Source organism: Heterodontus francisci, chromosome 3 (genome assembly GCF_036365525.1).
Source record: "Heterodontus francisci isolate sHetFra1 chromosome 3, sHetFra1.hap1, whole genome shotgun sequence".
In the NCBI taxonomy this organism is placed as follows: domain Eukaryota; kingdom Metazoa; phylum Chordata; class Chondrichthyes; order Heterodontiformes; family Heterodontidae; genus Heterodontus; species Heterodontus francisci.
This window is the reverse complement of record NC_090373.1, coordinates 18,840,792-18,868,061: the sequence shown is the minus strand read 5'-3', so window position 1 is coordinate 18,868,061 and position 27,270 is coordinate 18,840,792. Positions and strand designations below refer to the sequence as shown.

The window sequence follows — 27,270 nt, the reverse complement described above, 5'->3', positions numbered from 1 at the left end:
CTTGCAGCATGGGTTGGTACCTGGGATCCTGATGTTGTGGCCATTTCGGAGACATGGGTAGAGCAGGGGCAGGAATGGATGTTGCAGGTTCTGGGATTTAGATGTTTCAGAAAGAACAGAGAAGAGGGTAAAAGAGGGGGGGGTGTGGCATTGTTAATCAAGGAAAGTATTACAGCGGCAGAAAGGACGTTTGAGGACTCGTCTACTGAGGTAGTATGGGCCGAGGTTAGAAACAGGAGAGGAGAGGTCACCCTGTTGGGAGTTTTCTATAGACCTCCGAATAGTTCCAGAGATGTAGAGGAAAGGATAGCGAAGATGATTCTCGACAGGAGCGAGAGTAACAGGGTAGTGGTTATGGGGGACTTTAACTTTCCAAATATTGACTGGAAATACTATAGTTCGAGTACTTTAGATGGGTCTGTTTTTGTCCAGTGTGTGCAGGAGGGTTTTCTGACACAGTATGTGGACAGGCCAACCAGGGGCGATGCCACATTGGATTTGGTACTGGGTAATGAACCCGGCCAGGTGTTCGATTTAGATGTAGGTGAGCACTTTGGCGATAGTGATCACAATTCGGTTAGGTTTACCTTAGCGATGGGCAGGGACAGGTATATACCGCAGGGCAAGAATTATAGCTGGGGGAAAGGAAATTATGACGCGATTAGGCAAGATTTAGGATGTGTAGGATGGGGAAGGAAACTGCAGGGGATGGGCACAAACGAAATGTGGAGCTTATTCAAGGAGCAGCTAATGCGTGTCCTTGATAAGTATGTACCTGTCAGGCAGGGAGGAAGTTGTCGAGCAAGGGAGCCGTGGTTTACTCAAGAAGTTGAAGCGCTTGTCAAGAGGAAGAGGGCGGCTTATGTTAGGATGAGACGTGAAGGCTCAGTTAGGGCGCTTGAGAGTTACAAGCTAGCCAGGAAGGATCTAAAGGGAGGGCTAAGAAGAGCAAGGAGAGGACACGAGAAGTCATTGGCGGATAGGATCAAAGAAAACCCTAAGGCTTTCTATAGGTATATCAGGAATAAACGAATGATAAGAGTTAGAACAGGGCCAATCAAGGATAGTAGTGGGAAGTTGTGTGCGGAATCAGAGGAGATAGGTGAAGCGTTAAATGAATATTTTTCGCCAGTATTTACAGTAGAGAAAGAAAATGTTGCCGAGGAGATTACTGAGATACAGCCTACTAGGCTAGATGGGATTGAGATTCACAAGGAGGAGGTGTTAGCAATTTTGGAAAGAGTGAAAATAGATAAGTCCCCTGGGCCAGATGGGATTTATCCTAGGATTCTCTGGGAAGCCAGGGAGGAGATTGCAGAGCCGTTGTTGTTGATCTTCAAGTCGTCATTGTCGACAGGAATAGTGCCGGAGGACTGGAGGATAGCAAATGTTGTCCCCTTGTTCAAGAAGGGGAGTAGAGACAGCCCTGGTAATTATAGACCTGTGAGCCTTACTTCGGTTGTGGGTAAAATGTTGGAAAAGGTTATAAGAGACAGGATTTATAATCATCTTGAAAAGAATAAGTTCATTTGCGATAGTCAGCACGGTTTTGTGAAAGGTAGGTCGTGCCTCACAAACCTTATTGAGTTTTTCGAGAAGGTGACCAAACAGGTGGATGAGGGTAAAGCCGTGGATGTGGTGTATATGGATTTCAGTAAGGCGTTTGATAAGGTTCCCCACGGTAGGCTATTGCAGATAATACGCAAGTATGGGGTTGAAGGTGATTTAGAGCTTTGGATCAGAAATTGGCTAGCTGAAAGAAGACAGAGGGTGGTGGTTGATGGCAAATGTTCATCCTGGAGTTTAGTTACTAGTGGTGTACCGCAAGGTTCTGTTTTGGGGCCACTGCTGTTTGTCATTTTTATAAACGACCTGGATGAGGGTGTAGAAGGGTGGGTTAGTAAATTTGCGGATGACACGAAGGTCGGTGGAGTTGTGGATAGTGTCGAAGGGTGTTGTAGGGTACAGAGGGACATAGATAGGCTGCAGAGCTGGGCTGAGAGATGGCAAATGGAGTTTAATGCGGAGAAGTGTGAGGTGATTCACTTTGGAAGGAGTAACAGCAATGCAGAGTACTGGGCTAATGGGAAGATTCTTGGTAGTGTAGATGAGCAGAGAGATCTTGGTATCCAGGTACATAAATCCCTGAAAGTTGCTACCCAGGTTAATAGGGCTGTTAAGAAGGCATATGGTGTGTTAGCCTTTATTAGTAGGGGGATCGAGTTTCAGAGCCACGGGGTCATGATGTAGCTGTACAAAACTCTGGTGAGGCCGCACCTGGAGTATTGCGTGCAGTTCTGGTCACCGCATTATAGGAAGGATGTCGAAGCTTTGGAAAGGGTGCAGAGGAGATTTACTAGGATGTTGCCTGGTATGGAAGGAAGGTCTTACGAGGAAAGGCTGAGGGACTTGGGGTTGTTTTCGTTAGAGAGAAGGAGGAGGAGAGGTGACTTAATAAAGACATACAAGATAATCAGAGGGTTAGATAGGGTGGATAGTGAGAGTCTTTTTCCTCGGATGAGGATGGCAAACACGAGGGGACATAGCTTTAAGTTGAGGGGTGAAAGATATAGGACAGATGTCAGAGGTAGTTTCTTTACGCAGAGAGTAGTAGGGGTGTGGAACGCCCTGCCTGCAACAGTAGTAGACTCGCCAACTTTAAGGGCATTTAAGTGGTCATTGGATAGACATATGGATGTAAATGGAATAGTGTAGGTCAGATGATCGGCGCAACATCGAGGGCCGAAGGGCCTGTACTGCGCTGTAATATTCTAATTCTAATTCTAATAATTAATGAGGCTAACATTTTATTCCAGATTTTTATCAGTTAATTGAATCTAAATTCTCCCAGTTACAGTAGTGGGACTTGAACTCATGTCACCACAGTATTATCCCAGTAATATTTCCACTGTGCTGCTACCCCCTTATTGTTGCATACTGATTGGCCTCTTAAGCAGGCTGGACTTCTGTTCTCTAGAAAAGAGAAGGCTGAGTGCTGGCCCTATAGAGGTCATTAAGATTATGAAAGGGTTTGTTTGGGTAGACATAGAGAAGATGTTTCCACTTGTGGGGGAGACCAAAACTTGGGCCACAAATGTAAGATAGTCACTACTAAATCCTATAGGGAATTCCAGAGAAATTTCTTTACCCAGAGAGTGGTGAGAAGATAGAACTTACTACCACACAGAGTAATGGAGGTGAAGGCATTGATGCATTTAATGGGAAGCTAGATAAACAGTTAATGGAGAAAGGAATAGAAGGTTATGCAGATAGGGTTAAATGAAGAGGAGTGGGAGGAGGATCATGTGGAGCAGAAACACGAGTAGGGCCGAATGGCCTGTTTCTATGCTGTAAATTCTATGTAAGCTCCGAGTATATTCAAGAATCATGGTGCACATGCGCACCCCCTTTGAAACACTCCTGCTCTAACAGAGCTGTTCCCATTTTGCATGTCAAGCTGTTTCATCAGCAGAACCTGTTTAGGGTGACCTCTTTACTATTCTGACAGTTTTCAGAATGCCCGCTGAAGAGAATGGTGCAATATCAAAACAGATTGTAGGACCAATGAAATAGTCTTTATTCTCTGGGCGGGTCATTCAAGCCTCAATTCCCCTAATGCAGCAAACTTAACCAGGGAAACGTACACTTAAATGAAAGACATTTATAATTCCTGACATTTAAGGCTTCTGGTACTGCCACCTCCCAGATATAATTAGCAATGCATTCCGTGCTTGGTAAACAGCTCAACGCTGAAAGGGCCACATTATTTTTAAACCATAATATTGACATTCAGAATATCCCCCAGAGACCAGTGCAATCTGAAGATTTAGCTGTCAGCACAGTAAACCGTAGAAGCTTTTTTTTTACATGCTTCAGGGCTCTGCTAATCCTCTGAGCAATCATTTTTACTCTTTTGCAAAACTACAAGCTCTTTGCCGACCATAACTAATAAAGGATTGTACTATAAGTCTACCATTTTTTGATGACTGAACAGTTTTAGAGGGCAATGTTACGCTGTGGTCAAAAAGATGTGATGAAGATCGCATTACTGCTACAGTTGGGTGTAGTTACATAAGGCCTGTATAGGCTTAGCTAAGGCAGGTTATTTAATGTGTGTTTCTTTTGCTTATCTTGATGATCCGTCTGCCAAATTAGAAGTCGGGCTCTTTTCAAAATTTTGTGCGCTTTTAAAAACATCCTCTAGCCCCACAACTCTTTGAGATATTGGTGTTCCTCCAATTCTAGCCGCTTGCATATCCCCGATTTTAATCGCTCCACCATTGGCGGCTGTGCCTTCAGCTGTCCAAGGCCCTAAGCTCTGAAATTCCCTCCCTAAACCGCTCAGCCTGTCCACCTCACTTCCAACTTTGCAACGTTCCTTAAAACTGACCACTGAACAAGCACTTGGTCACCTATTCTAATATTTCCTTATGCGGCTCAGTGTCATCCTTTTACTGATAATGCTCCTGTGAAGCACCTTGGAATCTTTTATGACATTAAAGGTGCTAGATAAATGCAAGTTGTTGTTATTGTTGATACTAGGAGGAAACCACGGCCCTAGATGCCTTTAAAAATGTATTTTTTCTTAAAAATGAAACCCTGCCCCTTGCACTCTTGGTTCAGAAATTGGGTTTAAATTGTGAGTGCATTTTGGGCAATGGATAACTCGGTGGAATTGACCGAAAGGTGTAGACAACAGGAACATGACAGTATTTCAAACTCATCGTCAAATTTTTTCAGTTTGTGTAAAACATAGCCAACAGCCTCATACAGCGACATCACTAATCTCAAACAGAAAGGAGATGATTAGATAACGTCCCCATCAATCACGCCTGGAGATCGCACTGCTGTAAGTGACTGGGATGATTTTACCCATATAATTTGAATTGTGTAACTATCCTCCACTCACTGCATTTTGCTGGAGAAATAATCCTGCTTTTATCAGGAGACATTGCTGCAGTTTTGGTCCAAGAGTTCTATTTACCTTAGTGCGCTGTTTAAGTGGACTTTGTTTGCTTTTATGTTAGGTGAATTAATAGACATTGTTTGCTGTTTAATAGACTGTTTCGATAAGTGCCGCAGTGCCGTCTGCTCATTGGCTGACACAGTGGTGTCAATAGATATTCTATTCTATTCCAGAAGGCCCCACCATAGAACAGCTCCTACTGCACCCAGTTTCTTGTGTTTTCACTTTCCACCTGATGTACCCTTGTGGACTCTCTCTCTCTGGTGAGACAGTTTTATTTAATGGCACCGTTTTCCTATTTTGTGTTGTGGGTTCATTGCTTCTTCTACATCTGCTCAGGACTTAAAGCCACCATCAGAGCAGGCGATGAGTACTTGTGAAGCAGGGGGGAAACAGTCGAGAGAAGTGAACAAAAGTCCCGCGGGTTATATCCTGCATCTCAGTGTTCAGATCCATTACATCACCCAGACCACTCAAATTAGAAGCCTAATTATTGGTGGGAATTAGCCAAGGAGGAGATCAAAGTGCACTGACTCAATGAGTGGTGGGTGCAGGTCTTTTATCCACAACTCTCTCAGGAAGGAGCCCTGTCTCAGTTGTGTCATTAAGTAAAAGGTGCCATTTAATAAGACCACAAAGATACTTGGCATGGAAAATATAAAAACAATGGGAAATAAATCAGCTGAGACTCCAACTCCTGGTCATTATCTAGTGACCTTGCTGGAAGGATGTGAGCATGTGTGTATGCTCGGGTTGACAACTCTGGTTGGCCTTATTCCTGCAGATATCGTTACCTGACCCTCCCACCTCCAACCATCCCACCCTCCCTCCATTGGTCCATTGACAGTGAACAGACTCTTCCCATTGGATGGTTCTTGACTGTCAGTAAAACAGCCAATCATATCTAAGATTGTTATGAATAGTAAACAAAAGTGTTCACAGAAATTTTTAAAAAGCTATACTTTTATTGCCCCTATGATTTTTCTCCTGGGTTTACTCGAGGCGGTGTTCTGCAGATTAGTCTGTAATTCCTGGAGACTCCAGAGTAATCCTGAAGGGTTAGCAACCCTGGTATGTGTGAAGATATTAACCGAGAAGAGGATCAGGATCACCCATAGAACTAACAGTTCATGCATTCCAACAGAAAGAGGAAAATTCAAATCCAACGTTTGAATAGTTGGACCGATTTTGATTTAATTGCCAGATGCTTGAAGTACAATAACTACATAATAGAGTACACAACTCTATGGGATTCTGATCCAACTTAACCAATCAATTGGAAACCTAGATATTTCTGATTCAGTTCTGGGCATTGACCGCAGGAAGGATACACTGTCTGTAGATAGGATACACTGCGGATTCACCAGAATGATGCTGGGGTTAAAAGGGTTAAATTATGAGGACAGGTTACACAGACTAGGCTTGTATTCTCTTAAGTATAGAAGATTAAGGGGTGACCTAGTTGAAGTATTTAAGATGATTATGGGATTTGATAGGGTCGATAGAGAAAAACTATTTCCTCTGGTGGGAGAGTCCCGAAGAAGGGGGCATAACATTAAAATTAGAGCTTGGCCGTTCAGGGGTGATGTCAGGAAGCACTTCTTCACACAAAGGGTCGTGGAACTCTGGAACCCTCTCCCCCAAAAAGCTATGGAGGCCGGGGGTCAATTGAAAATTTCAAAACTGAGATTGATAAATTTTTGTTGGGTAGGGGTATTAAGGGCATATGGAACCAAGGTGGAATTAAGATACACATCAGCCATGGTCTAACTAAATGGCGGAACAGACTCCAGGGGCTGAATGGACTCTTCCTGTTCCTATATCTGATTCATTAGTACGTGCAAGAGTAACAGCAACGAGGATAAACAGAAACAAGCAGCAATGAGTGGAAAACGTACTTTCATTCACTTAGAAATTCAGAGTTAATCTGCCTGAAAGCAACTCCGAGACAAACAATAGCAGGATTTTGCTGTCTTTTAAAGCACGTCTTCATGTTAGTCTACAGCTTTTATCATTACATGCTGGAGTCTGGCACAGGGTAGGGTTAACTCTGAAGGACTGGGCCTTACCTGAGCGAGGGCTGAGGTGCTGTGCAGTGTAGAACAAGATGCCACCTGGTGACCGTGGGAGGAACTGCATCCTAATGTGGGTCTTGTGGCGGATGTTAAAAGGAGAAAATGCCATCCAGGAAGATTCATTACTCCTGAAGGAGGGGTCGCTGATAATAAGAGCTGGAAAAGACAAGTGCTAACATGGGAATGGGGAATGGAAATCTGCAGGATAAATAAAATCTAATTCACTCAGAAAGGAACAAAAGTCTGCACTTACGAGGAGAAAGACACTGAAGTAATCACAAAATATAAGCATGATTTACAAAAGAATGGTGTACTAGAGAAGGAAACATTAATATACTGGGTTAATATGACATTTCAGTCTATTTACTTGCAGTTCCTAAATCAAAAGGGGAAATGGGTTCAGTAATGCAAATGGAACATTATGCAAGGGAGCATTTTGTGACTTGAATCTTCCATAGAATGTCTTGGTGACTGTAATATTTAAATGGGAAAAGGTTTCAGTTATAGAACAAATGCTTACATCACCAGCTAAGACAGGGGGAAATGGGGCCATAATCTTTGCCAACTTCAGAAAAAAATAGTGAATGAAGTAATTACATTGAATCTAGCTGTGTGCAAATGTCAATTTTGATGCATCAATGGACCAGACAGCTGAACTTAAAGTTTCCTTTACCAAGATTAGCAATGTTCAGAAACTTTACAAACAATTCAGAAAGACACAGAGCACAGTGTTGTAGAAGTTCCCTACATTACAACAGTGACTACACTTCAAATGCAAGTTCTTCCTTTGCTTACTGCACACTGTTAAACTAAGGTCAAAAATGAGTTTTAATTGATTTATTTTGTGAGTTTGTAGAAGAGTCCTGGAAGAGAAATTAATGTAAGGATACTGAAGTGACCTTAGGGAGAGCTAGATTGTATTTCTGTATTGCTAACTCTTTAAACAGAAACATGGGATAACTGTTCCACTCCAGTACACTAATACCTACAAATGTGGGAAAACATGTTTAAAATTGCATCGAGTGAGTCAAATAGTTTTGTGATGTCCAAAAGAATCTCATGAATCACCAAAGTGTTCAAGAGCATTTCAGAGCTTTGCTTGCGGTAGCTCAGTGGGTAGCACTCTTGTCTCTAAGTCAGGAAGTTGTGGGTTCAAGTTCTACTCTAGGACTTGAACACAAAAGTCAAGGCTGACATTCCCAGTGCAGTACTGAGAAAGTGCAACATTGTCAGAGGAGCCATCTTTCAGAGCAGATATTAAACTAAGGCCTGTCTGCCTTCTCAGATGGGTATAAAAGATCCCATGGCACTATTTCAAGAGGAGGGGAGTCCTCCCCAGTGTCCTGACCAATATTTATCCCTCAATCAACATCACAAAACACAAATTATCTGGTCATTATCACATTGCTGTTTGTGGGAGCTTGCTGTGTGCAAATTGTCGACCCTGTTTCCTACATTACAACAGTGACTAACTACACTTCAAAAGTATTACATTGGCTGTAAAGTGCTTTGGGCCAACCGGTGTGCAAGTCTTTCTTTTCTTTTACCTGTGGTACTGTCATCCTGAAAAAACATCCATAACTTTAGAAATTATTAAATGCACAGTTAAGACAGCAGCTGACAGGGTAATATGGAATCACCTTCCTTAGGAATAAGATAAACATCAACCAATATCCAAACAGAAGGAAAAGTGTATTGGGAGTGAGAGAGATTGAGATAGCAAAGGAACAAGGTATGCTTAAGTAGAGGGATAACATCAGGACTAGAAATCAGAGATAAAAACAGAAAATGACAGAAATAGTCAGCAGATCAGGCAGCATCTGTGGAGAGATAAACAGAGCTAATGGTCAGAATTGTACGCACCCCCCAAATGAGCAGGCTGATGGCGGGGTCGTAAAATTGAGCGGGAGGTGGGGGAGGGGGGAGGGTTCCTGACCCCCTCCCAACCCCGTTGCCAATTTACGTGGGGCATCGGCGGTGAGAAATGGCCTGCCCGCCCCAGGCCAATCAAGATCCTTAAGTGGCCAATTAACAGGTATTAAAGGCCTCCACCTGGAGCCACGGGTATTTTACCCTTGGCTGGCAGTGGCTGAGACCTCAAAAAGCCCACTTGATGAAAGCAGGTGGCCTTCTTGCTGGGGGGTGGGCCCTCCGAATTGGGCACACTGTGCCTCACTGAGGGCCACCCTCGAAGCCTCAACCGGCCCCAACGCACAACACCCCCCACCCCCGGCGGCCCCCCCCCAACCGACCTCCCCCCCTTGCCTCCACCAATTATCCCCAGCGAGGCCTTAAAAACGTACCTTTTTCAGGGGCCGTGCTTCATCTTCTTCCGATGGCTAGATGCAGTCCCAGCAGTGGCCACCGTTCCCGGTGGCGCTGCTGGGACTAAGAGCTGCTGGCCAGCTGATTGGCCGGCAGCTCCATAAAACTGGACTTCCTGTCTCAAAGAGGTGGAATTCCCACCCAAGACCAATTAAAAGCCGGGGGAGCATAAAATCCGGTCTGACTCCCCAGGCCCGATGGAAGCAGGATCGCTACCGACTTTTCAGCCGTTGGATAGGGCCCCCCCAACGAAAATGTCCAGCCAATGTTTCAGGTTTTTATCAGAACTGGAAAAAGTTAGAGATGTAACAGGTTTTTAAACAAATACAGGAGGCAGGGAAAGGGGGGAGGGGAGGAAAGAAGGTCTGTGAAAGGGTGGAAAGTAGGAAACTAGAAGTCGTAGTGGAGCTGAGAGAAGGAAGGATTGGCAGATCTGGCAGGCATAAAGCTTGCCGTCATTCATTGTCTAGTAAAGGCAGGAGGTTGTTTCCTAAGGTCATCGATACTGGAACTGGAAGAGACAAACAAGCTGGGAGAGCTTCTCATTGGGAGAGCCACTGACTGAACTGTGCATTTCTGAATCTGAAGAGGGGGGACAGGAGGATCCACTGATGTTATGAAACATACTTGTGACAAGGGGTCAAAAGGAACATTTGGTGAAGGTACATGACCACAACAAACAACATTCCTCTTCAACAAAGTTGCATTTAACAAATTATCATCAGATATACAAATTTATCAGCGAAGATAAAATGAGCTCAGGATGCATCAGAGTTATCAAGGCAGCAGGAACAACAGGCTGGACCATTCAGAGCAAAAAAACTACAGTCGGACTGGTGAAAGGCTGCAAAGAATTCTCAAAGACCATCCCATGTTGCCTGACCCATAAGGATCAATTACATAGAATTTACAGCACTGAAAAAGGCCCTTCAGTCCAGCTGGTCTATGCCAGTGTTTATGATCAATGAGTTTTCCCTCATCTTACTTCATCTCACAACATTACCATCGCTGAATCCCCCACTATCAACATCCTGCGGGTTACTGTTCACCAGAAACTGAACTGGAGAAACCATATAAATACTGTGGCTACAAGAGCGATTCAGAGGCTAGGAATCCTGCGGCGAGTAACTCACCTCCCGACTCCCAAAAGCCTGTCCACACCTGCCTGGATGGGTGCAGCTCCAACAACAATCAAGAAGCTCGATACCATCCAGGACAAAGCAGCCCACTTGATTGGCACCCCATCTACAAACATTCACTCCCTCCACCACCAACGCACAGTGGCAGCAGTGTGTACCATCTACAACAGGCACTGCAGCAACGCACCAAGGCTCCTTAGACAGCACCTTCCAAACATGCAACCTCTACCACCTAGAAGGACAAGGGCAGAAGATGCAGGGGAACACCACCACCTGCAAGTTCCCCTCCAAGCCACAAACCATCCTGACTTGGAACTAAATCGCCGTTCCTTCACTGTCACTGGGTCAAAATCCTGGAACTCCCTTCTTAACAGCACTACCTACCTCACATGGACTGCAGCGGTTCACGAAGGCAGCTCACCACCACCTTCTCAAGGGCATTTAGGGATGGGCAATAAATGCTGGCCTCGCCAGTGATGCCCACATCCCATGAACGAATAAAAAAAAATCTCACCCTGTCAGCATATTCCTTTCTCCCTCTTGTGCTTGTTTAGTTCCCCCTTAAAGACATCTATGCTATTCACCTCATCTTCTCCATGTGGTTGTGAGCTCCGCATTCCAACTACTCTCTGGACAAAGAAGTTTCTCCAGAATTCTCTATTAGATTTATTAGTGACTATCTTATTTTAAGACCCCTGATTTTCATCTCTCCTACAAATGAGATTGACCCTATCAAACCCCTTCATAATTTTAAACACCTCTATTAGGTCACGCCTCAGACTTCCCTTTGCAAAGAAAACAGCCCCTGCCTGTTCCTAAGTACAGGGTGTCAGCTCGAATAGGTTGAGTCTGGTTTGTGAAGTGTGACTTCCTGCTGTGTCTTCACTAAGAGGTAGATATGACATGGTGGTCACTGCATCTTAGTGGAAAGGGAAGCATCAGAGCTGGGATGACAGCTGAGGAACTAGCCTAGCAAAAAGCAACTGAATTACCCAGAACACAGGTAGGTGAAGTCACTCAAGCTCCCAAGCCAAATCCACCATATGAACAGCAGATAAGGGTGAGGCTATTGTATGATCTCAGGGATTCAGTAAGCATTATAAACAGCTTCAGTCACTCTTGTGATCCATGACATCACCTAAACCCCTTGAGGAGATTACTGCTTTGTAATCATTTCTGGGAATCTGCCATTCTCTGCTAAAATTTAATATAATTGATTCATTTCAAAGCCGTAATGTCTGGTAAATAGCCCTCCCCCGCCCTGCCGTGAATAAGGTAACAGATGCAGCTTAGCTGCCTTAAGAAGTAAATTGTTTTTGTAACGTCATTCAGGTTTGTCTTTTCATTCACAGCCAGCTGGAGCTAAAAGTGCGAGTCTGGCCAACAGACCACTTTGGCCCCTGATTCTGAGGCTCTTAAAAGCCCTGAGATCATAGAACATAGAACAGTACAGCACAGTGCAGGCCCTTCGGCCCACGATGTTGTGCCGAACCTTTAACCTACTCTAAGATCTAAGTAACTACCTACCCTTCATTCTACTATCATCCATGTACCTATCCAAGAGTCGCTTAAATGCCCCTAATGTATCTGCTTCTACTACCACCGCTGGCAACGCATTCCACGCACCCACCACTCTCTGTGTAAAGAACCTACCTCTGACATCTCCCCGAAACCTTCCTCCAATCACCTTAAAATTATGCCCCCTGGTGATAGCCCTTTCCACCCTGGGAAAAAGTCTCTGGCTATCCACTCTATCTATGCCTCTCATCATTTTGTACCCCTCTATCAAGTCACCTCTCATCCTGGCATATACCCTGGAATCATGACCTTCTGGGTAGGATTGCCAACTCTGCTTGGATGTATTTTCAGAGGTTTCATGAGGGGATTTCATGCCTCCAACCGCCCCACTCCCACACTCCCACCTGGCATGTCCATCCTTGTCGTGCCCCACCTGCCCAAGCCAAGTGTAAACAGACACTTTAGAACCAATTTTACACCCCCCAGGATGGCCAAGGACATGTTGGGTGGGGAGGGAGCTAAATTATTAAAGCTGGAAAACCTGAACCCATGCTGCCACACATATGTCTATATCTGGTTTAACCAGGGTGGGGGGTGGGGGGGGTGGTGAGAGGGGGGGGGGGGGGGGGTGGTGCAGGCAGTTGAGAAATCTAGCCTTGAGAGGCGGGTCCTTAATTATAATATTGAACTGAGACTGCTTTACTCAGATTTAGGCAGTGATTTGGATTTAATGGCTGTGGGCTGGGGATTTCCAGGGCTCGGATAACCCAGTATCTAGAGCGGAATGCTGTCTGTTCAAGAAGGTACATATCTTTCCAGCACTGCTTGTGGGCCAGCTGGAGCAGGATTGATTCTCTCCAGCACCTCCCACGCCACCATCCCCCCCCTCCCCCATCCCCAGGCTAACCTTTGATCCAAGCTCTCCCCAAATGATCTACTCCCACCTCACGCCTCTGCACAATCCTTTCCTCCTTGAGATCTCTCCCCTCAATCTCTCCCTCTCCCCCCCTCCTGTCTGTACCTCTGCCTCCTCTCCACCTTGCTACATGACCACCAAACTCCAATCTTCCCTGGTCACCAGGGACAGTACCCAGTGACTGTCGAATGCATTCCTGCCATTGAAGCAGCAGGACCTCCACCTACCTGGCATTTCTGCGTTTTCTGGCTCTGAACACATGCCCACGCTTCCCCTCACCTCCCTGTAAACAGCAGGGCTGTTGTTACTCAATTGGATGACTCTTGACTGTCGGTCAAACAGTCAATTTTCCCCATTCCCAATATTTTTACAGCAAATAAATGAAATTGCTCAAAGAAAGTACAAACAACAATTTTCTTTATTTTCCCTATGATTTTTCTTCTGGGTGTTATTTGCAGCAGTGTCCTGGAGTTTCATCTTCAATTCCTGGAGATGCCCGGCCCACCCTGGAGAGTTGGTAACCCTACCTTTGGTGTCAGAGTTGGCCCCTTGGTTAGCACTGTGTAAGGTGGCCTGGAATGACAGAGAAGGGTCAGGTTGCAGGTGTCTACACCCCACCACCCTATCTCTACTTGGCAAAACTGGGCATCCATGAGGCGTGTGGGCCATCAGCAGCAGCAGAATTGTATTTAACCACAATCTGTAACCCAATGGCCCTGCATATCCCTCACATCACTACTATTAAGCCAGGGGACCAACCCTGGTTCAATGAAGAGTGTAGCAGATCATGTCAGGAGCAGCACCAGGCACACCTAAAAAAGAGGTGCCAACCTGGTGAAGCTACAACACAGGACTACATGCATGCCAAACAGTGGAAGCAGCATGTTATAGACAGAGTTAAAGGATTCTACAACCAACGGATCACATCTAAGCTCTGCAGTCCTACCACATCCAGCTGTGAATGGTGGTGGACAATTAAACAACTAACTGGAGGAAGAGGCTCCACAAATATCCCCATCCTCAATGATTGGGGGGGGGGGGGCTCAGCACATCAGTGCAAAAGACAAGGCTGAAGCATTTGCAACAATCTTCAGCCAGAAGTGCCGAGTGGATGATTCATCTCACCCACCTCCTTAAAACCTCACTATCACTGCCAGTCTTCAGCCAATTTGATTCACTCCACGGGGTATCAAGAAATGGCTGAAGGCACTCAATACAACAAAGGCTATGGGCTCTGACAACATCCCAGCTATAGTACTGAAGACGTGCTCCATAACTAGCTATGCCTCTAGCCAAGCTGTTCCACTACAGCTACAACACTGGCATCTACCTGACTGAGTAAAAAAATTCCCAGGTATGTCCAGTCCACAAAATGCAGGACAAATCCAATCTGGGCAACTGCCACTCTATCAGTCTAATCTCAATCATTGGTGTGGAGTGAGGGAAGATGTCATCAACAGTGCTATCAAGCAGCACTTACTCACCTGCTGACTGATGCTCAGGTTCCGCCAGGACCACTCAGCTCCAGACCTCATTACAGCCTTGGTCCAAACCTGGTGAAAGGAGCTGAACTCAAGAGGTGAAGTAAGAGTGACTGCCTTTGACATCAAGACAGCATTTAAGCAATTGCGTCATCAAGGAGCCCGAGCAAAACTGAAGTCAATGGGAATCAGGGGGAAAAATCTCCATTGGTTGGAGTCATACCTAGCACAAAGGAAGATGGTTACGATTGTTGGAGTTGTTACGACCACGTGTTGTGATGTGGATGGGTCCCACTATTCAACTCCCCATCTGATATTTGTATTAGAGTTTAGTCCCTTGTTGTTTTATTTTTCAAATAAACAGATAGTGACTGGTTTTCTTGTAGGTTTTAAAAAACAGAAAATCAATTGTTTATTAATCAACACGCCTTATCCCGAAATTGTCACAGCTACATCCATTCACATTCGCTCGCGCGTGTGCAGAAACACACACGTACCAACACACACAGGAGACAGATAGAGAAGGGAAAAAGGAAGGTGGCTTTTAGTGGGAGGGGAAAGGTTATGATAAATCTTTTGAATTCTCTTGGAAATCAAGTTCTAGATGGATGCAAGCCTGAGATGAGTGTAGATTTCTCTCTTGATTGAAGGCTCTCACTGCTGTATAATATAGATGATGAATTTTTCAGCAGGACATCTACTTTTTGGTTTGGCTGGAAGGCAAGCTGTTAGATATTGCTTCTCTCCTGGGTGTGTGTGTTTCACTTTCTGGCTGTCTTTTTTAAGGGAAAGTTGTTATCTCTCAGCTCCTGTTAGGCGATGCTTTGGTTTCTTTCCCAAGGTGATCACACGATGGCCCAGGTTGTGGCTACTTCACACCTCCTTTGTTTCAGAAGAAGACATTCAATTCTGGAATGTAGGTGTTTCTATTGTCCTTTTAGCTTTGAAGATTTGTCCTTCGTCTTTATCAGACTGTTTGAATACACAAAAGACCAATCCCTTTTTCTTCGGTGGCCGTTTTGGACCATTGTTCACGTTTTAAAATAAAGGTTCATTCTTTAAAGACGAAGTCTATTTTTCATAACTCTTCAGAGTTAGTTCATGAATGTTGTATCATCGCACTTCAGAAAGATGGAAAAATGAAACAGTAAGAATGTTTTTGGTCACACCACTGTACATATTCATTTTCTTCACTCCATCTTACAATTGCTACAGCTGGCATTGCTTGTAATGGCCATTTGAGGTTCAAGTTTAAGTTTATTCATCATCCTTCCTTTGGATGAGGTACCATCAAAAATTTAATTTCTTTTGGTCGTGTGTTATCAAATGGGGTTGTAGTTTCTCTCACATCAGTTTGTACTACTTTAGGAATGTTAATCTCCAGGACCATGTGATTGTTGGTGAAGCATGTAGTCTGCAATTTTCCGTTACTGCTTGTTGTAAGATTCCCTGTTTGTACAAGCTTTAACCCCTTAACTATTGCTTCCACAATGCATGGTGTTAACCATTCAGATTCTAGCACATTGATAGTTCTTATTTCTAGGGTGATAGTGGGTGATAAATTGTTTTTTTCAACCCTTGCAAGGCATTTGGGATTTCTTCCTGTCCCTTGTTCTTGCTGAGTTCTGAATCTAAACTGTTGGGTTTGATTAGTTTTGGATTTGGAACCTGATCATGTGATTCTTCAGTGGGTATATCCATGCTGACCTCTTTTTTAGTTTTCTTGTGATTTTCACAAGTGTGGTTTATTTTAGGGTATGTTTTCTTTTCTTTTCCTTTTACTTCAGTGATAGGTGTTTCCTAATCTTCTCCATGTCCTCTGCGAAACTGTTGCTTGCAGATGGTTGTCCAACTTTCACTGCACTTCCCTGTGGCACTTTAACGAAATGAGGCATCTCTTGGCTATTTTGTTTGGGAACTTCCCTTGTCTCTATTTAAATGTTTAAAAAAGGTTTCAGCTAACCATGTCTCAGTTGCTTTTCCTTCAGCTTTTGCAGCTTTTAGTTTAGCTTCCTTAAATTCTTATGGCTCTATCTGGGCCCTTTTAAATTGTTCTGGCTCTGTCACACCCAATGGGGTTTTTGGGACTTCCCCAGCCCTCTGCTGATGTACAGAGTTTTGTTTCCTCCTCTCAGTTTCTTTAGTCTCGATGGACTGCTCTGGACCCTCTGGGTAAAATACTGTGCTTTCTGCAAAGTTATTGCCCAGCAATAGGTCTAACCCCTGCATGGGTAAGCTTGGAATGATTCTGACTGTCACTACCCCAGTGACCAACTTACTCTGTAGGTCGATTTTAACTGAGGGAACTTTGCCAGTAAGCCCTTTTACAAATACCAGGATATTTGTTCTTTCCGATGGCATTTCTGTCAGTTTGGCTGCCAGTTGGGTTTGAAAACAACTGGTATCTTTGAAGATAGTTATCTCTTTGTCTGGTGCCTGGGATGCAAAAGGAGTCATTTTTCCTTTGTGCAAAAGGTTCTGGTATGTGCTCTGCTCGTGAGTTATAATAGAACACAGGCTTATCATTTTCAAAGCCACAAACACAGCCTTGACTGCAATGCCTCCTGCTTTTTTTGGCATACCAACAATTGGCCTGGACATGCCCAGATTTTCCACACTGGAAACATGTCAGGCAGACCCCGACTGGAATATCTCCTAGGTTCCTTCTTTTAAAAGTTGGAGACTGGTCAGGTTTTCCTTCTCTGCTCTTCTTTTCTCTCGAGCCCATTTCTGCTTCCTCTGTATCCCTGCTATCTCTCCCTAGCTTGTATGAGTTACCAGACGCAAATTTATTCGGAGTTAGGGATTTGTGTATTAATTCATAGCTGTTGGCAATTTTAGCTGCTTCCCTTACTCTTGTGACTCTTTGTTCTTCGATATGGGTTCTTATACTACTTGGGATGCTCTTTTTAAACTCTTCCAGCAACATCACTTCTCTCAAATTTTCATATGAGGGGTCTAAGCTTGAGAGATCGTATCCAGCGATCAACAGCCATATGTTTGATTCTTTCGAATTCAGTGTGAGTCTGTGTGGGTCTTTTCCGTGTGGGTCGGAATTTCTGTCTATATGCTTCCAGTACCAGCTCATATGTATTTAGAGTTGCAGTTTTAGTTTGTTCATAATCAGAAAAACTTTCTTCTGATAACAGGGAAAAAAAACTTCACAAACTCTGTATCCACAAACTCGCCTTGTAAGAAGGGAGTCAAAATTCTTTCGGTCTTTTAGCCTGGTAACTATTTTCTCAAATGAGATAATATATGACTCAACCTCCTCCTTATTAAATTTTGGCACTAACCGTGAGTGTCTCAGCACATCAAGGTTTTGTTCTGAATTGGGGATAAGGTTTGAGTGGCTGGGAGCATTTTCATTTTGGGTTTGCAGTCTCTGTAACTCAACCCTCTGCAATTGTATTTCCTTTCATTTCAACTGAAATTCTATTTTTTATCTTTCCTCGTGTAACTGAAACAATATTTTTTTCCCTTTTCAGCTGCAACTGTATTCTAGTTAGAATTATTTTTTCAGTTTCTGGTTCTATGCTGTCCTCTTCTAGTTCAGAGGTAAGTTTAAAATGGTTAACTAGACTTTTCACTAGTTCAGGTTTTTTTGCTTTTTGTCTGAAAGTGATTCCCACCTCTATAGCTAAACATTTTAAATCTGTAACACTTAATTGGTTTAACTTATCATGGGAAATCCTTCGCTGCTCGACAAACTCCTTAGCATTAAATATGCCCATCTCTTTTGTTTCTAGCACCATAGAGAAAAAAAAACAGAAGAATACAAGAAAACCTGATTGTTTATTTTTCCACAATTTTTAGAGGTCAATGTCCTTCCCTTTTCCAAATCTCTCGTTTGTCTAGCAGTTCAGATCCTGGCTTCAAGCCCCCAATCTGTTACAACCATGTTGTGTGATATGGATGGGTCCCACTGTTCGACTCCCCACCTGACTACAACAAGTGTATTTGTATTAGAGTTTAGCCCCTTGGTGTTTTATTTTTCAAATAAATAGACAGCGACAGGTTTTCTTGCAGGTTTTAAAAAACAGAAAATCAATTGTTTATTGATCAATACTTATTGCGAAACTGTCACAACTGCACTCACTCATGCATTTACCCCCCCACACACAGACACACACACACAAGAAGAGACAGATAGAGAAGTGAAGGCTTTTAGTAGGGGGAAAAAGTTACAGTAAATCTGTTGAATTCTCTTGGAAATCAAGTTCTAGATGGATGCAGGCCTGAGATGAGTGTCGATTTCTCTCTTGATTTGAAGGTTCTGTTGAAGACATTGGGTTATTTCTAGCTGTCACTGCTGTATAATGTAGGTGTTGGATTTCTTAGCAGGGCATTTGTTTTTTGACTTGGCTGGAGCGTAAGCTGTTAGATATTGCTTCTCTCCTGGGTGAGTGTCTTTCTTTCTCTCTCTCTGGCTGTCTCTTTTTTTAATGAAAAGCTGTTATCTCTGACCTCCTATTAAGAAATGCTTTGGTTTCTACCCCATGGTGGTCGCACAATGGCCCAGGACGACACCTCCTTTGTTTCAGAAGGAGACATTCAATTCTGGAATTCTGGAATAGATGTAAGATGGGTTCCATTGACCTTTCAGCTTTGAAGATTTGTCCTTTGTCTTTGTTAGACAGTTTGGTTACACAAAAGGCCAATCCCTTTTTCTTCAGTGGCCATTTGAACCATTGCTCACTTTGTAAAATAAAGGTTTACTTTTTAAAGACAAAGTCCATTTTTCATAACTCTTCAGCATTGATCCATGGTTTTTGTATCAAAGCACTTCCTGTGTGTGTGACAGAGGCCAATCATCTCATTCCCAGGATATCACTGCAGGAGATCCTCAGGGTAGAATCCTCAGCTCAAACATCTTCAGCTGTTTCATCAATGACCTTCCTTCCATCATGAGGTCAATGGATATGTTCGCTAATGATTAGACCATGTTCAGTACCATTCGCAATTCCTCAGATAATGAAGCAATCCATACCTGCATGCAGCAAGACAACATTCAGGCTTGCTCTGATATGTGGCTCAAGTGTTAACTGCCACTTAAATGCAAGACAATGACCATTTCCCCAAAGAGTGTGTCTAATCACCTCTCCTTGACTTTCAACGACATTACCATTGTCAAATCTGCCATCATCAACATCCTGGAAATTACCATTAACCAGAAACTGGACCAGTATTATAAATACTGTGGCTATAAGAGCAAGTCAGAGACTGGGAATTCTTCAGCGAATAACTCACCTCCTGACTCCTCAAAGCCTTTCCATCACATACAAGGCACAAATCAAGAGTGTGATGGAATACTCTTCACTTGCTGGAACAACATTCAAGAAGCTGTACACCATCCAGGACAAAACAGCCTGCTTGATCGGCACCCCATTCACCATCTTAAGCATTCATTCTTTCCACCACTGGCGCACAGCGGCAGCAGTGTGTACCATTTACAAGATGCACTGCAAGAACTCACCAAGGCTCTTCGACAGCATCTTCCAAACCGGCAACCTCCACTGCCTGATAGTACAAGAGCAGTAGGTGCATGGGAACACCACCACCTGCAAGTTCCCCTCCAAATCCTGACTTGGTAATATATCATCATTCCTTTGTCATCGCTGGGTCAAAAACCTGGAACTCCCCCCTAATAGCAACGTTATCTCTGAGTCAGAAGCTTATGCATTCAAGTACCACTCCAGAGAATTGAACACATAATCCAGGTTGATACTCCAGTGCAGTACCTAGGGTGTGCTGCTCTGTCAGAGGTGCTGCCTTTTGAATGAGACCTTGAGTCCAGTCTCCGTCTACCTTCTCAGGTAATAGATCCCGTGGCAGATTTAGAATAAGAGCAGGGGATTTCTCCCTGGTGCTCTGGACAATATTTATGCTTAACCAACATGATTAAAACAGAATATTTTGTCATTTATCTCATTGTTGTTTATTTCCAACAGAAACAACAATGGGGACAGTAGCACAGTGGGAATGTTACTGGATTAATACTGTAGAAGCCTGGACTAATACTGCAGTGATGTGATTTCAAGTCCCATCACAGCAGCTGGGGAATTTAAATTCAAATAATAAAAATATCTGGAATCAAAAGTTAGTCTTAGCAATAACAATCATGAAACTGTTGGATTATTTAGAGCTACATTTGTGGCACCACAGGTGGCTCAGCTGCACAGAAGGGGTGGAAGAAGAGTGGAAGTGCAGTAGTAATAGGGGATTCATTAGCTAGGGGAACAGACAGGTGTTTATGTGGCTGTAGTTGTGACTCCAGGATGATGTGTTGCCTCCCTGGTGCCAGGGTCAAGGATGTCATGAAGCAACTACAGGACATTCATTTGGGGGAGGGTGAACAGCCAGAGTTCGTGGTCCACATTGACACCAATGACATAGGTAGGAAGAGGGATGAGGTTCTGAAAGCAGATTTTAGGGAGCTAGGAAGAGATTAAAAAGCAGGACCTCAAAAGCAGTAATTTCAGGATTACTCCCATCCCATGTGCAAGTGAGCATAGGAATAGGAGAATTGAGCGATTGAATATGTGGTTGGAGAACTGGTGTAGGAGGGAGGGCATCAGATTTCTGAGGCTTTGGGACCAGGTGGGACTTGTACAAGATGGATGGGTTGCAACTTAGCAGAACTGGGACTAAATCCCTGCAGGGAGATTTGCTCGTGCTGTTGGGAAGGGTCTAAACTAGATTGGCAGGGGATGGGAACCTGAGAGGGAGCTCAGATTGAGGAGGTAACAGAGAGGGTTGATGAGGGCAATGCCGATGATGCAGTGTACATGGACTTTCAAAAGGCATTTGATAGTACCGCACAACAGACTTGTGAGCAACATTATAGCTCATGGAATAAAAGGGACAGTAGCAACATGGATACAAAATTGGCTGAGTAATAGATGTTTTTCGGGCTGGAGGAAGGTTTGTAGTGGAGTTCCCCAGGGATCAGTGTTGGAACCCTTGCTTTTCCTGATATATGTTACTGACCTAGACCTTTGTGTACAGGGCACAATTTCAAAGTTTGCAGATGATATGAAACTTGGAAGCATTGTGAACTGTGAGGAGGACAGTGTAGAACTTCAAAAGGACATAGACAAGTTGGTGGAATGGGCTGACCTGTAGCAGATGAAGTTCAATGCAGAGAAATGTGAAGTGATACATTTTGGTAGGAAGAACATGGAGAAACAATACAGAATAAAGGTACAATCTAAAGGGGATGCAGGAGCAGAGGCACGTGGGTGTATATGTGCGTAAGTCATTGAAGGTGGCAGGACAGGTTGAGAGAGTGGTTAATAAAGCATACAATATCCTGGGCTTTGTTAATAGGGGCATAGAGTACAAGAGCAAGGGAGTTATATTGAACTTGTATAAGACACTAGTTCAGCCTCAGCTAGAGTATTGCGCTTAGTTCTGGGCGCTGCACTTTAGGAAAGACGTGAGGGCATTGGAGAGAGAACAGAAAAGATTTACGAGAATGGTTCCAGGGATGAGGAATTTCAGTTATGAAGATAGATTGGAGAAGTCAGGACTGTTTTCCTTCGAGAAGAGAAGGCTGAGAGGTGATTTGATAGAGGTATTCAAAATGATGAGGGGTCTGGACAGAGTAGATAGGGAGAAACTGTTCCCACTCGTGAAAGGACCAAGAATGAGAAGGCACAGATTTAAAGTATTTGGTAAGAGAAGCAAAAGTGACATGATGAATATTTTTTTCACGCAGCGAGTGGTTCAGGTTTGGAATGCACTGCCTCCGAATGTCCTCCCTCTGCACTGTAACAGTTCTGTGATTCTAAGAACAGAAACTAAACTTGAAAAAGTTCTAAAGTACTAGAAAAAGTACTTCATTGGCTGTAAAATGCTTTGGGATGTCCTGAGGTCATGAAAGGCTTTAGATAAATACAAGTTCTTTCTTTTTTATTGGGGATTTTACCATCAGCAATAGAAAATCACGTACATCCCTTTTAAATAGCAGTTTGTTCTAAAAGCTCAAAGCTATGTTGTCTTTCCTGGTTGCTGATTCATTGTAGCCTGACTTTCTTGGAGCTGCAGTTAGAATTTGTTACCTTGAATAAACCCCACAGGCAGATTGCAATGAGCAATCTGACGACTCTTGCCAATTAACATCTGCACAATGGCCCTTCTGTGTGGGTTCAACTCAACCACCAAAATCCTTACTCTGCTTTTTTCTCTTGTGCCAGCTCGCATGTTAGTAATCAGAGTCACATTGACACAACTAATCAGTCGGGAGCTTTCTATCTTCACCCTCTTCCCAGAACACAACAGAGGAACAGCATTAAATAAATCTGCTTAGGTCAGTGAGCCTGATCAATAAACAGACCACGTATCAATGTCTATGTTTATCATATTGACAGCTCACAATGCTACTGATACCGAGAGCATGTGTGCATTGATGATCCTGTTAAAGAAAAACTTGCGTCTATAGAGTCTTTCACAACTTCAGGATGCCCCTTTCCAGCCAGGGAAGTACTTTTGAATTGTAGTCACGGTTGTAATGTAAGAAGCACGGCAGCCAATTTGAGCACAGTAACCTCCCAGTAACCTCAAACCAAAGAAGCGACTTCACTCCAAGCAGAAGGGCCGCCCGCGCATCAACACGAACAGAATTTCTTATCCACAGCTGTTACATAAGTTTCTAAATTCACTTGAAAAAGCCCTTCAAAACACTCCTACAGGGGATGCAGAGACCAAGTGGGCCCACATCAGAGATGCCATCTATGACTCAGCAATGACCACCTATGGCAAACGTGAGAAGCGGAATGCAGACTGGTTTCAATCTCACTTTGAAGAGCTGGAACCTGTCATAGCCGCTAAGCGCATTGCAGTGTTGAACTACAAGAAAGCCCCCAGCAAGTTAACATCCATAGCACTTAAAGTAACCAGAAGCGTTGCACAAAGAACAGCCAGGCACTGCGCAAATGACTACTGGCAACACCTATGCAGTCATATTCAGCTGGCCTCTGACAGCGGAAATATCAGAGGAATGGATGATGGCATTAAGAGAGCTTTTGGGCCAACCATCAAGAAAATCGCCCCCCTCAAATCTAAATCAGGGGACACGATCACTGACCTACGCAAGCAAATGGACCGTTGGGTTGAGCACTACCGAGAACTGTACTCCAGGGAAAATGTTGTCACTGAGACCGCCCGCAATGCAGCCCAGTCTCTGCCAGTCATGGATGAGCTGGACGAACAGCCAACAAAATCGGAACTCAGTGATGCCATTGATTCTCTAGCCAGCGGAAAAGCCCCTGGGAAGGACGGCATTACCCCTGAAATAATCAAGAGTGCCAAGCCTGCTATACTCTCAGCACTCCATAAACTGCTTTGCCTGTGCTGGGATGAGGGAGCAGTACCACAGGACATGCGCGATGCCAATATCATCACCCTCTATAAGAACAAGGGTGACCGCGGTGACTGCAACAACTACCGTGGAATCTCCCTTCTCAGCATAGTGGGGAAAGTCTTCGCTCGAGTCGTTTTAAACAGGCTCCAGAAGCTGGTGAGCGTGTCTACCCTGAGGCACAGTGTGGCGTTTGAGCAGAGAGATCCACCACTGACATGCTGTTCTCCCTTCACCGGCTACAGGAGAAATGCCGTGAACAACAGATGCCCCTCTACGTTGCTTTCATTGATCTCACCAAAGCCTTTGACCTCGTCAGCAGACGTGGTCTCTTCAGACTACTAGAAAAGATCAGATGTTCACCAAAGCTACTAAGTATCATCACCTCATTCCATGACAATTTGAAAGGCACAATTCAGCATAGTGGCGCCTCATCAGACCCCTTTCCTATCCTGAGTGGCCTGAAACAGGGCTGTGTTCTCGCACCTACACTGTTTGGGATCTTCTTCTCCCTGCTGCTCTCACATGCTTTCAAGTCTTCAGAAGAAGGAATTCTCCTCCACACAAGATCAGGTGGCAGGTTGTTCAGCCTTGCCCATCTAAGAGCGAAGACCAAAGTACGGAAGGTCCTCATCAGGGAACTCCTCTTTGCTGATGATGCTGCTTTAACATCTCACGCCTGCAGAGACTCACCGACAGGATTGCGGCTGCCTGCAACGAATTTGGCCTAACCATCAGCCTCAAGAAAATGAACATCATGGGACAGGACATCAGAAATGCTCCATCCATCAAGATCGGCGACTGTGCTCTGGAAGTGGTTCAAGAGTTCACCTAGCTAGGCTCAACTATCACCAGTAACCTGTCTCTCAATGCAGAAATCAACAAGCACATGGGAAAGGCTTCCACTGCTATGTCCAGACTGGCCAAGAGAGTGTGGGAAAATGGCGCACTGACATGGAACACAAAAGTCCGAGTGTATCAAGCCTGTGTCCTCAGTACCTTGCTCTATGGCAGCGAGGCCTGGACAACTTTTGTCAGCCAAGAGCGACGTCTCAATTCATTCCATCTTCGCTGCCTCCGGAGAATCGTTGGCATCAGGTGGCAGGACCGTATCCCCAATGCAGAAGTCCTTGAGGCGGCCAACATCCCCAGCTTATACACCCTACTGAGCCAGCGGCGCTTGAGATGGCTTGGCCATGTGTGCTGCATGGAAGATGGCAGGATCCCCAAGGACACATTGTACAGCGAGCTCGTCACTGGTATCATGTCTCTGCTTTAAAGACTTCTGCAAACGTGACATGAAGTTCTGTGACATTGATCACAAGTCGTGGGAGTCAGTTGCCAGTGATCGCCAGAGCTGGCGGGCAGTCATAAAGGTGGGGCTAAAGAGTGGCGAGTCAAAGAGACTTAGCTGTTGGCAAGAAAAAAGACAGAAGCGCAAAGGGAGAGCCAACTGTGTAACAGCCCCGACAACCAATTTTATCTGCAGCACCTGTGGAAGAGTCTGTCACTCTAGTACTAGCCTTTATAGCCACTCCAGGCGCTGCTCCACACACCACTGACCACCTCCAGGCACTTACCCATTGTCTCCCGAGACAAGGAGGCCAAAGAAGAAGAACCTCCCACAAGCAGCAATGTGATAATGACCAGATAATCTGTTTTTGTGATGTTTATTGAAAGATAAATATTGGCCGGGGCAATTACTCCCCGGAGATAACTCCCATGCTTTTGTTTGAAACAGTGGGATCTTTTGCATCCACAGGAGAGGACAGACGAGGCCTCAGTTTAATGTCTCATGCAAAAGACAGCAGCTCTGACAGCACAGCATTCCCTCAGTGCTGCAGTACCAGCCTGGATTATGTGCTCAAGTTTCTGTAGTGAGACCCACAACCACATGCCATAGAGGTGAGAATGCTACCCACTGAACCAGGGCTGAGATTCTTTAACAGAGGCTGGAATAAGCAGTCACTCTCTGGAGTGGTCTGTACATAGCAGTATTGTGCAGTAACTCCATTTAGAGCAGAACACCAGCAGAATGAGGTAAGCTTATTAACAGCTACTACAGGCCAGCTGCTCTAGCACTAATAAGAGACAGATGTGGAGCCTGCAGTGTTTATAAACAGGGTACTGTGATATTAGATTTTTGTTTCCTGGTGAGATAGATTCACAGTTTGTTTTCACACTTTTCTAAAAGAATAACCTGCACAGCAACTCACTCACTTAAAGGTCTCAATCTAAAGGATTTCCCTCCCCACCCCAACTAAAGATTGTGACTTGATCTATTCTGCTTAATCCGAGTCTCAGACTTACTGTGTGTGCAAGTTAGAACTGTGAGCTAGCACAGTCTACTTGGTGGGAGTTTGTGACTGTGATTCTATGCAAGTTCCACTGAAAGGAGATGCCAAACAGTAGGCATGTGCTACCCCCTCGGAAAGTGGGAGCTGAGACGAAGAGGGGAGAAAAATCAGAGGATTCTTCATACTAGGCTATTTTCATGCCTTTCCTTAGAAGCCGGTTCAGAGGCAATGCTGATAGAAGCCAGTGAGCCATGGAATTTTCAATCATTTTACTTAGCTAAATGCAATTCTTGGATTAGCACGCCTATCTAGAAATTATGAACAGTATCAACGGGACTGAAACTCTTCCTTAAATGCAACATGGGTCTGGGGCAAAAATGACAATGTACTTTAATATCTACAATTAGACAACATTACAAGGGATGTGGTTTACTTTAGGCATTGCAGACTACTGGAAAGGGTTTGAAGTCCTTCAACTCTCAATGGCTTCATCTCCAACTAATACCACCAAACACAGATGGACTAGTCATATTAACTTGCAACTTGTGGGATCTTGTTGTGTTCAAAATGGTCACCTTTTTATGACTACATAACACCAGTGATCACTACGCAAAAGTAATTCATTGCCCATGGAGAGCTTGAGGTCATCCTGTGGATGCGAAAGTACAAGTTTTCATTTTCTGTTCCTTTACCGCATATTATTTTTTCTGTTATTTCTGCCAGATTTCCAATTACAAAAGGAAAAAAATATAATTGACAGATTCAGCTCCAAAATAATGCGGTCTTTCATTTTCAACAGAATTGTCTACTGGGCCCGAAAGAAATATCAGTAGGAAGGATTAAAATTTGGTTATAAAACTTGGCCCACTGCAGTAAACTGCTTCTCATAAGTGGGAGCAAAACCAATGAAAAAAATTGCATAAAAGAATGTGATTACACCCACTTACACTCAATGGCCATGAACCTTCATAGGATTCTCCTAACCTTCTGTTGTAACCATGGCGAAAACTCAGAGAAACATTGTAAATGACCGTTTTTAGCCAGTATCGTAATTTCCCTGGGGATTGCCTGTTGGCAAAACCCTGCAGAAATTCTGGGGGATTGTGCACTGGGAATGTTGATGTCTGGAGTAATTTAAAAAAATGTAATGTATCATCATTATCTGCAGTATCTTTACAGCCAATGAAGTACT

The 27,270-nt window shown here is 44.1% G+C and overlaps 1 protein-coding gene across 1 annotated transcript in view; it reads right to left on the bottom strand.

The window, feature by feature from the left end:
* eys (eyes shut homolog) overlaps nucleotides 1-27,270 on the bottom strand; it is a 52,194-nt gene that overhangs the window by 6,162 nt on the left and 18,762 nt on the right. Inside the window, exon 4 of the mRNA XM_068020142.1 lies at nucleotides 7,036-7,197. Within this exon, the coding sequence (XP_067876243.1) occupies nucleotides 7,036-7,197 (162 nt within the window). The remainder of the gene's footprint in view (nucleotides 1-7,035; nucleotides 7,198-27,270) is intronic.